The following is a 13,330-nucleotide window of genomic DNA, read 5'->3' on the forward strand; positions in this document are numbered from 1 at the left end:
AATTACTTGTGTGCTAATTTGGAATATTAAATCTACAACAACAAATATTCTAATAAATCAATGAACTTAGGTACGCTTCCGCATTTAATTTTGTTCTTGATAATTATACATGACAGATCCTGATTTATTAAGTTTTGTAAAAGAATTTTACGGTTCAAGAATTTTACGGTTCAAGAAAATTTTTTTGCATCCTCAATCCTCCTTTTGTTTCTTTTTCTTGAAATAAATTCATCAATGACCATATCCTAGTTTTGGAAGATTTTCCCCAACCGGGATGTTACAGCCGAACACCATAGAAATCACCATTTTCTATAGGCATCACGACTGCAATCCTGAAAGAAGGAGGCGACAGCATTCTAGACTGAAGGGACTAGACTTAGAGAGATACTAGTTATGTTTGATAAACAAATTCAATGTAATTTTGAAATTTCATTTGATTATCTAGAAAACTTGGTAGGATGGAACTTGCTTTAAAAAACATGAAAACAAACCAAAACAAAATGAAAATAGTTCAAAATTAGGCTCCGTTTGTTTCAATGTAAAAGCTTTTTTGGAAAATATTTTTAGCCTTTTCCGATGCTTGCTTCATGTAAAATAGGATAGTCAATGTAAAATGTTTTCAAGTCAAAGTAAAATTACCCCCTTATTCATGTAAAATGTCCTGATTTTTTTTCCGTAAGACATTTTCCAAACTGATAAGGCTATGTTCACTGTAACACCCCCATACTTGACCCGAATATCAGGTCAAAGCACTGGGATGTTACATTCTCTACAATGCATTTTTCTCCACGCATGAATCACATCAATTGAAGCATCTTCTTCCTTCTCAATAGCCTATAGCAAAGAGGCCTTTTCATCTTAATTTCTTCATTGTGAATCTCAAACTCCACCAAATTCTTATCTCCTCAGCACGATCAAACTTTCCAATAGTAGTCATTGAACTTTTGAAGTGCTCAACAAAATTACCTTCAACAAACACCATCTAATGTTTTCTTCTTGCATGCTAACCCGCATATTAGAAAGTGATGATTCTCTATTATTTCCCTCACTAGAAGGATCTTCTATTGTTGTTAAACCTTGGAACATTAACACTAATCCAAAATTCAAGACGAGCAACTATTGTTGTTGTTTCTGTTATAAAATATGGAGATCACATATATATAATAATAGTATTTACATGTTATTATTTACTATCTTAAAAGATTAGCCCAAATTAGAAGTGATCTAATTTGGTTAAGGTTTATTGGGCTTTAATTATTAAATAAAGTATGAGCCAAATATGTGTAGATACACTAATAACTAATTTCTAATTGATGATAGATTGATTAGAAATTAGGGTTAATGTGTAAAAGTTATATATTATGGTTATGGTCCTCAAATTACGCATACGTAACTTTTCTAATATCTATCTTTAGAAAAGAGAAAGTCACTTTCTCTGAATTACTAGTGTGCTAATTTGGAATATCAAAATCACAAATACCAAAGATTCCAAGAAATTAATGAATTCAAGTACGCTTCTGTATTTAGTTTTGTTCTTGATTATTTTATATGACAGATCCTGATTTATTAAGTTTTGTAAAAAAATTTTACGGTTCAAGAAAAAATTTTGCATCCTCAATCCTCCTTTTGTTTCTTTTTCTTGAAATAAATTCACCAATGACCATACCCTGGTTTTGGAAGATTTTTCCTAATAAAGATGTTACTACGAACACCGTAGAAATCACCATTTTCTATGGGCATCACAGTTGCAATCCTAGAAGGAGACAACAGCTTTCTGGACTGAAGGGAATAGACTTGGAGAGATACTAGCTATGTTTGGTAAATAAATTTAACGTAATTTTAAAATTTCATTTGCTAATCTAGAAAACTTAGGATGAAACTTGATTTAAAAAAAGAACATGAAAACAAACCAAAATAAAATGAAAATAGCTTAAAATTGATAAAAATGTCTAATTTTACCCATTTTAACTTTTCTTGGGATTTGAGTTTTAGGTTTTTTCTCTAACTTTTTGGTTCAATTTATATGGTTGAACAATTAGGCCAGTTAATTTTTTGGTTTAACTGATTGAACTAATTGGTCGGATGTAACTTTTAAGTACATGACATAAATGCTAATTTACATGAAAAAAATCTCTTTTTTACATAAAGACTGAATACTAAAACTTTTCAATAAAAAAATGGCATATAATACGATCATGAAGGGGATTGTTTGAAATTTACTTTGATGGAATTTTCGTGATTCTTTGGTGTGTTTCATTGTCGGGGCTTCGTGTTGCTGTTGGTTTTATTATTGAGAGGTGTGTTTTCTTTGTGGTGTGTTTTCTTTGTTCGTAGAAGTGATTCTTAAGTGTCGTTCAATGTTTTCGTTTATGGTATGTTTGGCCTTATGTTCAGGTTTCCCTGTTTGAGTTTAATAAATTCCATCATTGGCTATCATGTACTTATACATGTATTAACCAATGTATAAATTTATACTCTAATTCTATAACACTTATAATAAAGAAAATCTAGATATATATGGAAAATGAAGTAGCAAAGGAGACATAACCCAGAAATGGCGGTTGAATTTCGGATGTGATGCCATCAAATCAGTGTTAATATCCACTTCATTGTAGCTATATAATATAGCTATGTTTGACACATTAGAGAGAAGTGGTTTTGAATCATACTGGGAGATAAAAGGGGGAACATTTTGCGAGAAACTTGCAATTTCAAAGCCCACGAAGTATGTGCCTTCATCACATGTTTTCAAAGCTTTTCTTTCTTTCCAACATGTGTCGTGCTTGAGATGGTGAATTTAATGGTGCTCAACATGGTGCTGCTTGATTTGATTTATAGGGAAATCTACATAAAAACCACTTTTTCGTCTCTAATTTTCTAAACTAAAAATTGATTCAAATTACACGTGAGGTATTGTCTCCATAAAAGAAAGAGATATTTCAGACTTTAAGTTCTAGTATTTTAGTTTGATGACTTTTGTTTTTTATGAAAGTTCTTTGACATGCTTTTAGCGACTCTAAGCTAAGTTGTACTGGTTTTAGGATGGGTTTGGAAGGGCGGTACGTTTACTTGCGGTTAGTGTAAAAACAGCGGTGGCGGTGAGATTAGATATTGTAGCGATACTGTAACGTGGGACAAAAAGTAAACACACAGCACCGCACCGCACCCAGTCGTCCATCCAAACCCATCTTTAATCATTCAATGATGTCAGGAGGCCTTTTTTTCGCTGTTATGTGAAGCAGGATGAAGCTATAAATTTTGAGGGTTCAAAATAAATTTATAAAATTTTAGTAGGTCAATGTTTTAAAAAAATTTGTTAAAATGATTTTAATTGAATTACTAATTGTCCCTCAAGATGGGTTGTTTGTAATGTGTTGTGTTTTTATTTTTGGGATTGTTTTGACATGGGGAGTTTTATTTATGTTCGGCTTTTATAAGATTTGGTGTTAAACCTGATTATGAGTCGGGTCATTTATCCAAGTTCGAAGGTCCACTCAAAAAGTAAGAGAGTTAGGGAAAAAATATAAACCCAAAAAATGAATTTGGACAAAAAAATAAAGCCTCGAGCAAGATTTTTTGGCTCGGGTCTGACCTGATCTGAATTAACCTAAACTTTTTTTCTGTTGTTATTTTGCTGTCATTTTACTATTATATTACTACTATTTTGTTGTTATTGTTTAGAGATATTATATAACTCTTGTTTTATTGTTAATTTTGCAACTATTTTAGAGGCATTTGCTTATTAAGTTGCATCTTAATGATATTTAAGTATTAAAGATTTTTTTTAATATATTTTTAATTTGATGAAAAATATTTATTTTAATATTTGTAGTGTATTTGATGTATTATATTTTTTAATTTTGTTTTTATATAAAAAAAATTTAATACAATCGAGCTGGACCAAACTCAAGTTTAACATTTTTAATTTGGTTTAGGCTTAGGCAAAATTTTAAACTATAAAAATTTGCATTGTTTCGACCGAACCCATGATCAAGGGCACTAATACTGGAAATTATGTAAAAGCGATTGTAATTTTATAAATGAAAATGAATTAGGACTTTCAATTCAATTCAACAAGTACACAAGTCCAATCGATTCTATGGTGTGGCCTGTTACGAAAGGGTCTTTTTGTAAGAAACAGGAAAGCTGGAGATTCACTCTATTAGCAACTAGAGAGCAGTTGAATTAGTTAGCTTAACTGGTTATGATTCTGTTGCAATTTGTTACAGTGTGTTGAGCCTCCGTTTGCTTTGTTATCTTAGTGTATAAATACAAAACTGATGTATTGATTTGAGACATGAATGAATTTTATCCTTCTCTCATTTTCTAATGCACTCTTACCAGCTAGTATAAATCAAACTAAGATTCATGAATTGTGTGTTCAAGATATTGGTCTTTCTCACAACTGAACAAGCAGTGATGGTCGCTGCTTTGGCAGCTAAAACCAGATGAATTTGTCTGAAATGGAATGGTGCTAATCAATTACAAGCAAAAAGAATGCTTTTTATGGGATGTAATCTTTTTCGTCTCTACTTTTTGGATGCGAAATCTTGTTCCAATAATAACATATTTTTGGTAGCTGATTAATCATCAAAAAAAGAAAAGAAAATCAATTAGGTGTTCCCAGCAGTGAGACGAATGACTTATCAGATTTAATTCCCGAATCCAAAACAAGAAAAGTGAGGTCCTTACAGGTAGATATCACTGTATATAGTTTTATGTTTCCACAGTAAAATCAGTTAGGATTTATCATGTTGCTTCTCTTGTTCGAGGAACAAAGGCTTGTCCAAGAATATGACATAAGAAAACTCCATTAATTTAAGTAAGCTTGCTCTTTATTTCATGCAGATTGTATTACGCAGATTACACATCTTAACCAAGTAGCTACAGACCCAGATTTTCATATGCATATAGTTCATATAACTTAATACATACTGATTTTTTTAAGGAAACTTAACATGTTCGTATGCATATACGTATGCGTTTATGCTTTTAGGTTACTCTAACATGTTAATTTCCGGTTTTATTCTCAGGCAAACTGTATTGGGTAAAGCTCAAACCAAGCTGTAGAGAAACTAGCAAGCTGATCACTTTCGCTGCTTGTGGGTGACTCGGGGGTGCGGAAGCGGATGAGGGAAAGGGCGGGTTTCGCTCATATAACTGTGGTGACGGGTAAGCGTACTCTTGGAAGCGACCCAGTCTATATCAGAATCATCTTCTGCCGTTAGATCTATACCATTTTTAGCTCCGACATCGGCTTTTCGACCCAGCTGATGAATACTTGGCTCACGCTCCTTCTCCAAGGTCATTCGTTTACCATCCGCTTCCCTGGTTGCCAAAAACAGCAAGATGGTGAAAAAACCAAAAATAAAAATAACACTGTATAAAGACTTTTAAAGTACTCATTTAAATAGACAAAATATTTTTTTTGCTGTTGGAATTATTATTTTAAGAAAAATTAATGTTGTATTTTTATTGAAATAATTAATAATATTAACTATTTAGACTAATCAATTATATATTTATTAAATTATGTCAAAATTAAAATATATAGATTAAATTTCAAATTTCAACATAATTTTGAGGTCAAAATTAAAATTTGACCATTATCTTATGATGTAAAAAACAACATAAACTTTAAAAATGGGAAGCCACGTGTCAATTTCAAACACTTTTAAATATAATGATTTAACCAAAAAATTAATAATAATTATTATTTGAATTTATTAATAACAATGGGTGAGCGCTCGATCGAATCGAATCGAATGAAAAAATTTCTAGTTAATCAAGTTGATGAATTCTATTGTATCATCCTAACTTGATTTAAAAGTTTCTCGAATCAAGTCGAGTGAGATAGAATTTGAATCAAATATATTTGTTGGAGTTAATTTTTTTTTAAAAATGCCTTTTGGTCCTTGTAACCACTATCACCCACCGTAATCAAATTTGCCCACTATAATTAAATTTGTTATTAACTTTCATCCCCTCATAATTTATTTATTAATCTTTTATATATGGGCTACCTTCTTTGCTTGCTTAGTTGCTTCAATTATCTTCTGATTCTTGTCACTTGTATTTTAAAATTAAAAATATATTAAATGTAAAAATGTGATTTTTAATAAAAAATTTAACACGAATATTTTATGACATCATCAACAATTCAATTGTAACATAAATTTATAAATATTTAATATGATTAAACAATTCAGTAATATAAATAGTACAAAATGTGAAATCTAATTTAAAATATATATATAGTAAATATAAATAAAATTATTATTATTATTTAGGTTTAGAGAATTTTTTTAGATGCTTTTTATTTGGGAGTAAAGATAAGAAGTAAAATTGAGAAAGAAAATAAAAAGTTTTGAACGTTGAAAGAGTAAAATTTTAGAGGAAAAGTAAATAGGTAATAAAAATTTAGGGGGAAATGAGTTTGGAGTAGACGGGAGTAGGATGGGAGAGGAGTAAAAGTTTTGGGAAAAATAAAAATATAAAATATTATAATTTGGTGTTCAGTTTATTTGAATTATTCGACTTATTCAAATTCAAAAACTAAACTTGATTCGTTTAACTCAAAATTCGAATTCTTTTTCGATTTTTTCGAGTCAAATCGAGTTTTGCTCACCCCGAAATAACATTATAAAAATATAAAACTAAATTATGTTAAAATTAAAGTATATAGATTAAATCTCAAATTTAAGCCTATTAAAAACAACAAAACTGAAATTTAATATTTTAATAAAATAAAATAAAATAAAATAATATATATATATATATATATATATGGGTGCGCAAGGTGTAAAGATTAGTTATGTAAATTTTAAGGTTGTATTTGAAAGTTAAAATATGCTTTTAAGTCTTATACATTTTGTACATTTAAAATTTAAGTTTTCTATTTTTACTTTTTAAGAATATAGTCCTCTATTTTTAGATTTAAAATTTAAATTCAGTTATTATCACTGTTAAAATCTTGACATTTTAAAATTTTAAAAAAAAACTTAATAGTGATATAACAATAAAAATAAACTACCAACATCTTTCACCCTCTATAAATCCAGTTTGGTAATGAATTTAATAATAAACAGTCTTATCTTATTTGATGACTGATCAGCAAGTACGTCTTTCACCCTCTATAAATCCAGTGGCATGTCACGACCCTCAACTGAGAGAACCCCCGTCACTTAAACTTTTATCAGACCAAAAAAATAAACATAACAACATCTAAATGCATAGACATGGAAGCTTAAATTTCAAAGAATCCTCATCACCATGTATGTTCCAAATTTCAACAGCGTGCCTAACTACCAACTACCAAGTACCCAGAAATCTTAGATGCAGAACAAATTCGTATTTACAAATTGTAAAAGTCAGAATCAGTTTTTTATACCGTCTTTATATTGCTGCTATTGCTACAAATTAGGTAGGCTCTTAAACTAAACTGATATTTCCACTCATCAGTTCCTCTTGAAAGGGCCTGTAACGCAAAATGCATAGATCTCCAGGCACCATTTGAAAGTGGTCATCCCTGCTAGATGAACGGTAACAGTTTTGTTAGCTAGTAAACTGGAAAGGAATGGCATTTACTAATTCTAAGAGCAGAAGCTATAAACAAGTGAGAATAGCGAATTGCCTGCTATCAAAGCTTGCAGATTGCCTGCTGCCATCAAGGTACAAAGGCTTTGTTGCTCTCTCGCATTTGGCAACAACAAATGTGTCTAGTTGTGGCTCTGGAACTGAAAATCATAGACATAAATCAATAATCAATAGGCAAATTGTAAACAAAATTGCAGTCAATGAGTGGACTTTGTTTTCAAATCAACCACAAGTTCCTAGTACTTGAACAGAAATCACTCAAGAAAAACAAACTAAAGCCTGTTAAGGTGTAAACCTAAGAAAGAACTAGTTACAAATTGCAATGTAATGAAAGTAAACAAAATACATGTATATGAATTACTTTCTAGTTATGTTACTCAAACTCAAGTATTTGTTTGACATGACTATATTTTTTTTTCTTCTGATTTTTTCTATATATTTCTAAGATCATATCCCCATGTGTACTGGACATGATACTTCAAGAAAAATCATGCCAGTCATTCCAAGCACCACATACTATTAACTCCAAAGCACAGATGAAACCTGAACAGGAAAAGTGATGCCTTATCAAGGAAGTGTAAATGTTGGAGAAAAGATTATTTCAATTACCCATATCATCTTCTTCACTTATAATCGACTGCTTTAATACAGACTGATAATTATCAGGCAATTTTGACAGAACAGTTTCTTCAAGATGTTTCCCAATATCACGAATACACCTGAAACCATGAAATCAAGTTTTAAAGATAACGTTTCGGATATATTAAGATGCTCATCTATACCCAGAATATGGAGTTTTAAACCAAGTTTGCCAAATAAACTTAATAAATATAATTCAACTCTCAGAGCCTTTTACCTTTCGGTAAACTTTTCCTCTTCTATTGAAAGCCGGTTCCTATAAGTATCCATTTTCCAGATATGAAACATGAATTTCTCAATCTGCACCAACACCATGACCCAGAAATTCAATGAGAAAATATAAGAGATTTCAGGCAGCAATTCATACAGAAATCAGTAAATGGCAGAACCAGAATGGTTCAATTGATCTCAAACTCCATTCGAAGAATAGTATCATTTTTCAGCATTCCCAGGAACAACACAAGCTGAAGATACAACCAAAAGAAAACAGACAGGAAGAATTAGAAGTCCACCTTCTGCAGCCGAACCCGAAGATAAGATCTCAGCAAAAATTGAGCCCTATCCAGGTCCATCTGATACAGTGATGCAATGAGAGGATCATGACCACTTTCTGCAAAGTCGTCTACTGTTTCCTCCTGCAAATTTTGCACCAATTCAGTCTCAAAGAAAAGGAATAATTTTTCGACAGGACTTTGATTTTTTTTTCATCGGGTTCAAAATCCGGAGAAGTCTTGGGCACTAAAGCTGAAATTGCAACTATAGAGTTAAATTCTACCTATTGAGAAAATTGTAAACCTTAATTAACATGTTACAATAGGTTAACTTTCAATTTAATCTCAAAATCAGTTCCTACAAGTATTCAATTAAGATTAACTTCTCTCTTAAATATTAAAAAAAATCCAGATCGAAAACGTTTCGACATTCCAGTAAATAACGTAAATAGAAGCAAACAAAAAAAAATAGAAACGTATAATTGAAAATAATTATAGGTTAATCTTTATTTGTCAATGTAGAATTTCCCGAAAAACAAACAGAAAGAGAGGGTTATGTATGAGATTGAGAAATAATACCATCAACTGGATCTGCTCTTTAGCTCTTTTAAGCAGAGCTTCCTCGAAAGGAAGGATCTCAGGAGACGCTTTCTCATTACGCCATGCTCTCTTCAAGAGCTCCACATCGGTCGTCGAAATTAACGCCTCGTAATCATCGATCTGTTCCGCCGACCACTTTCCGGCACCCGACGCCATTCTATCTCTCTTTTTCTAGGGTTCTGAATCGACTCTAAAATGACTACTTAACCAGAGAAATTTTCAATTTAGACGAAAAAAATGCGATCGGAGTTGGCGCCAAAAGCAAAAGTAAAGGATCGAGTGTTTCCAAGAGCAACACATGACGCTTTTGTTAACACCAATAGATTGCCTGGTTAAAAACAGACGGCTTTGATGGCGTCTTATCCACTCAAACGAATAGCCAAAGGGGAATCTCTCTCTTGATAAATTATTAATTATTAATTATTAATTAATCTATAATCTATATAAAATTACGAGTTTTTAAAAAAATGAATCGAAGAAAATATTATTTTTTAATCATATTACTAAATTAATAATTATAATTTAATTTAAATAATTTTTAAATATAATAATATAATTGATAAAAATATAAATATATAATATGGATGAGAATACTTTTTCTATCATATTATTAAATTGATATCTAAATATAATTACAATTTAATTTAAAATAATTTATCAAGATTTAGATAATTTTAAATATAATAATATAATTGATAAAAGTATAGATAATCGTGTTAAGTATAATAATATATATTTATAAATATATATAATATTACTTCACTATAGATAATCATGTTAAGTATATATAAGAGTGTACTAGATATGATCATGGGTTGGACTAATGTAAAATTTTAGATTCATTTTCTAGGTCCGGGCTTGTCCCGGCTTGAAAAATGGGCCTAAAATTTTGTTCAAGCTCGACTTAAATAAAAAATATAATACATCACTAAAAATATTAAAATAAATGTTTCCCAATAAATTGAAAATACGTTAAAAACGTCTTTATACTTAAATAACACTAAAATAATTACAACTTAACAAGCAAATGCATCTAAAATAGTAGTAAAATTAATAATAAAATAAGAGCTATACAATAGCTAAATAATAACAACAAAATAGTGGCCATATAATAACAAACTGGCAACAAAACAACATCAAAATGATAGCAAATAGCAACAAAACAACAGTAAACAGTAGCAAAACAATAGTGAAACAAAAATTTAAGCAAATTCGGGACAGGCTCGGGCCAAAAAATTTAGCAAAATGAGCTTTATTTTTTCCAAGCTCATTTTTTGAGCTTATATTTTTACTTAAACCCTCTCACTTTTCGGGCGAGCTTTGAGCCTAGGCGGATGACCTGGCCCATGATCAGGTCTATGATGTACATAATCCTTGTAGGGACTCTTTCACATACGTACTTCATAATTATATTAATAATATAATATATTTATAATATTTCAAGTATAGATAATCACATTACTACTAATTCAATTGAATTTTAATTTGAATGAAATTTTAAGCATAATATAAAAAAAAAAACTAGAGTTTTATATTAATTAAAATTTATGTTTAGTTCTATAAAAAGCATTTAATGGTTAGTCATACTCAAACAAGATGCATTTAAAAAGTTTGTTGGTAAAAATAATGAAGGTTGTTAATATTAGACAATTTACCCAAAAAAGTCGTTTTTTTTCAAAATTTACCAAAATGGGCCGATTTTTTTATTATTTACCGGAATGGTCCATTTTCCGAGGAATCGCGTCCACGTCAGCACGATGTCAGGATACGTGTCAGGACATCGCGTCCACGTCAGCGCGACCTGCTGACGTGGACGCGATGTCCCCTGCACGTGAACAGTACCCCAACGGTCAAAAATAAAAAACTATAAAACCCCCCACCCCTTTTATTTTTCACAAACAAATCCTATCTCAATTTCCTTCCAAAATTCTCTTAAACTCTCAATTTCCTTTCAAAATCCTCTCAATTTCATACCAAAAATCTTTCAAATCCATATTAAATTTCAATTTCCCCTCAATTTCATTTTTTTTAATAATTTCAAATTTTTTTATATTTTTTTAAAATAATTTTAAATTTTTTTTATATTTTCATCAATGGCCGGATCATTGATTCGTCTTGATAGGAATCACATATCGGTGGAGCAAATGAAAATGGTAAGTATTAAATTTAAATTTTAAATATTATTTAAGATATTTTTATTTATGTATTTTTAGAAAATTATTAATTTATTATTTGTTATAAAAGTCTGAAGATCGAGTATTGGAATGCACTATCTGGAATATGCATGGTCCTCCATCACCGTTAGTAGAGAACTACCTGCGGGAAGCGGGTTTTTGGCACGTGGCGACGGTAGGCCGGGGATGCAAGTTGGAGCCGAAACTGATCAGTGCGTTGATCGAGAGGTGGAGACCCGAGACGCACACATTTCATCTTCCATGTGGTGAGTGCACTATCACTCTAGAAGATGTCCATCTGCAATTGGGATTGCCGGTGGACGGGCACCCAGTCACCGGGTCTGCCCAATCTAGCAATTGGGAGGCGGTGTGCTACGAGCTTTTGGGCGCTGTTCCGGATAAAATGGATGGAGGTAAGGTGGAGATGGGCTGGTTACGTGCCACCTTCCCGATCTGAATGCAAATTCAACCAAATTGAAAGAATCCGATATGCTCGATCATACATTCTTCAAATCATTGGAGGTTATCGATGCCGACACGCCACGAGCCGTGTACATCTAAGGTGGTGCTAAAACTTGTTGATTTTAGAGGAGCCGTGAATTTAGTTGGGGTCCGCCGTCTTGGCAACATTATATCGGAGATGTGCGGGCGACGCGACCGAGGAGAGCAAACATTGGAGGTTGTCTGTCACTCATCGCAATCATGGGCACAGTTTCGCTTTCCATTTCTATGTCCTCGAGTGAACCACCCACATACATTCCCACTCGTAACGAGGTAAATTTTATATTACAATTTGGAATTGTTATGTAGATTTTGTAAGAATAAAAGTATGCTAAAAATTTATTTAATTAGGTGGAACCATCCGCAAGTTATCGTGGATTACCGTCTCGAACTTGAAGATATACGGCTTTATTGGAGCAACGGTCGGAAGCAGAAGTAAGTATTATTGCAAATAGATATTTCCATACATTCGCTAGTGGGACCGGTATATAGTATATAGTATTTAGTATTTAGTATTATGTATGTAACTGATATTTCTATCATGTTCATGTAGTTTCAATGGACACCATACGAGGATCCGGCAATCCGGGCAGTAATCCCGGAAGAGTTTTTACAAAATCCGAACGCTTGGCACGCGAAAGTGGTGTTGATCAACTATGCAACCGTGGAGCCCCACCAGACAGATAGAGTCCTACGACAGTTTGGATGTAGACAACCGATTCCTGCGGACCCTGAGGTGTTTGACGATCACCACAAAATCGACCTTCGGCTATTAGGTACAGATTGGCCTAGATACTGGTCAGAGTACACAGAAATGTGGGAAAATCGGTATGAATATCCACCTACTCAGGAAGAAATCATCGTTCCGGAGTTAGCGTGCGTTCTAGAATACATGCCATGGTTTAGGATCCATGGGAAGCCGTATTTACTTAAGCCAGAGGAGAGGCAACGGCAATTACGTCTCAGAAGAGGAAGGCGAGGGCCTCTAAATCCAAGAGGAGAAGACTTCGAAGGCAGCCCCTCAACGAGGCCCAGACAGTCACCCGACGCATCATCAGCGGGCATGCAATCACTGGCCCCAATGAGAGCACCGACGCAGTCACCTGACGCCGCAATTCAACAGATGATATCGATGCAATCGCCTTTCCCTATGATGCCAGGTGTGTTTCCTAGCCCTTATATGTACCCTAACCCGTACATGTATCCTTTTCTGAATCCTATGGTAGGTTGGAGCCAAATGCCCAGATCAGCTCCATTTCCTGTTATGCCAAGCGGACCACCGATAACTAGGGCAGCGGCGCAGGAGGGGTCGCAAGAGGGGCCGTCGGG

At 32.6% G+C, this 13,330-nt stretch overlaps 1 protein-coding gene across 1 annotated transcript; it reads right to left on the bottom strand.

The window, feature by feature from the left end:
• Positions 1-7,229: 7,229 nt before the first annotated feature.
• Positions 7,230-9,643, bottom strand: LOC105778213 (DNA replication complex GINS protein SLD5). The gene is made up of 6 exons (XM_012601873.2): positions 9,306-9,643; positions 8,748-8,870; positions 8,453-8,535; positions 8,206-8,315; positions 7,634-7,736; positions 7,230-7,528 (listed from the first exon to the last, which is right to left on the bottom strand). The coding sequence occupies exons 1-6, from the start codon at positions 9,480-9,482 to the stop codon at positions 7,432-7,434; spliced, it is 693 nt and encodes a 230-aa protein (XP_012457327.1). The 5' UTR covers positions 9,483-9,643; the 3' UTR covers positions 7,230-7,431.
• Between the last annotated feature and the right edge of the window lie 3,687 nt (positions 9,644-13,330).

The sequence above is a fragment of the Gossypium raimondii genome, chromosome 10, assembly GCF_025698545.1.
Source record: "Gossypium raimondii isolate GPD5lz chromosome 10, ASM2569854v1, whole genome shotgun sequence".
In the NCBI taxonomy this organism is placed as follows: Eukaryota; Viridiplantae; Streptophyta; class Magnoliopsida; order Malvales; family Malvaceae; genus Gossypium; species Gossypium raimondii.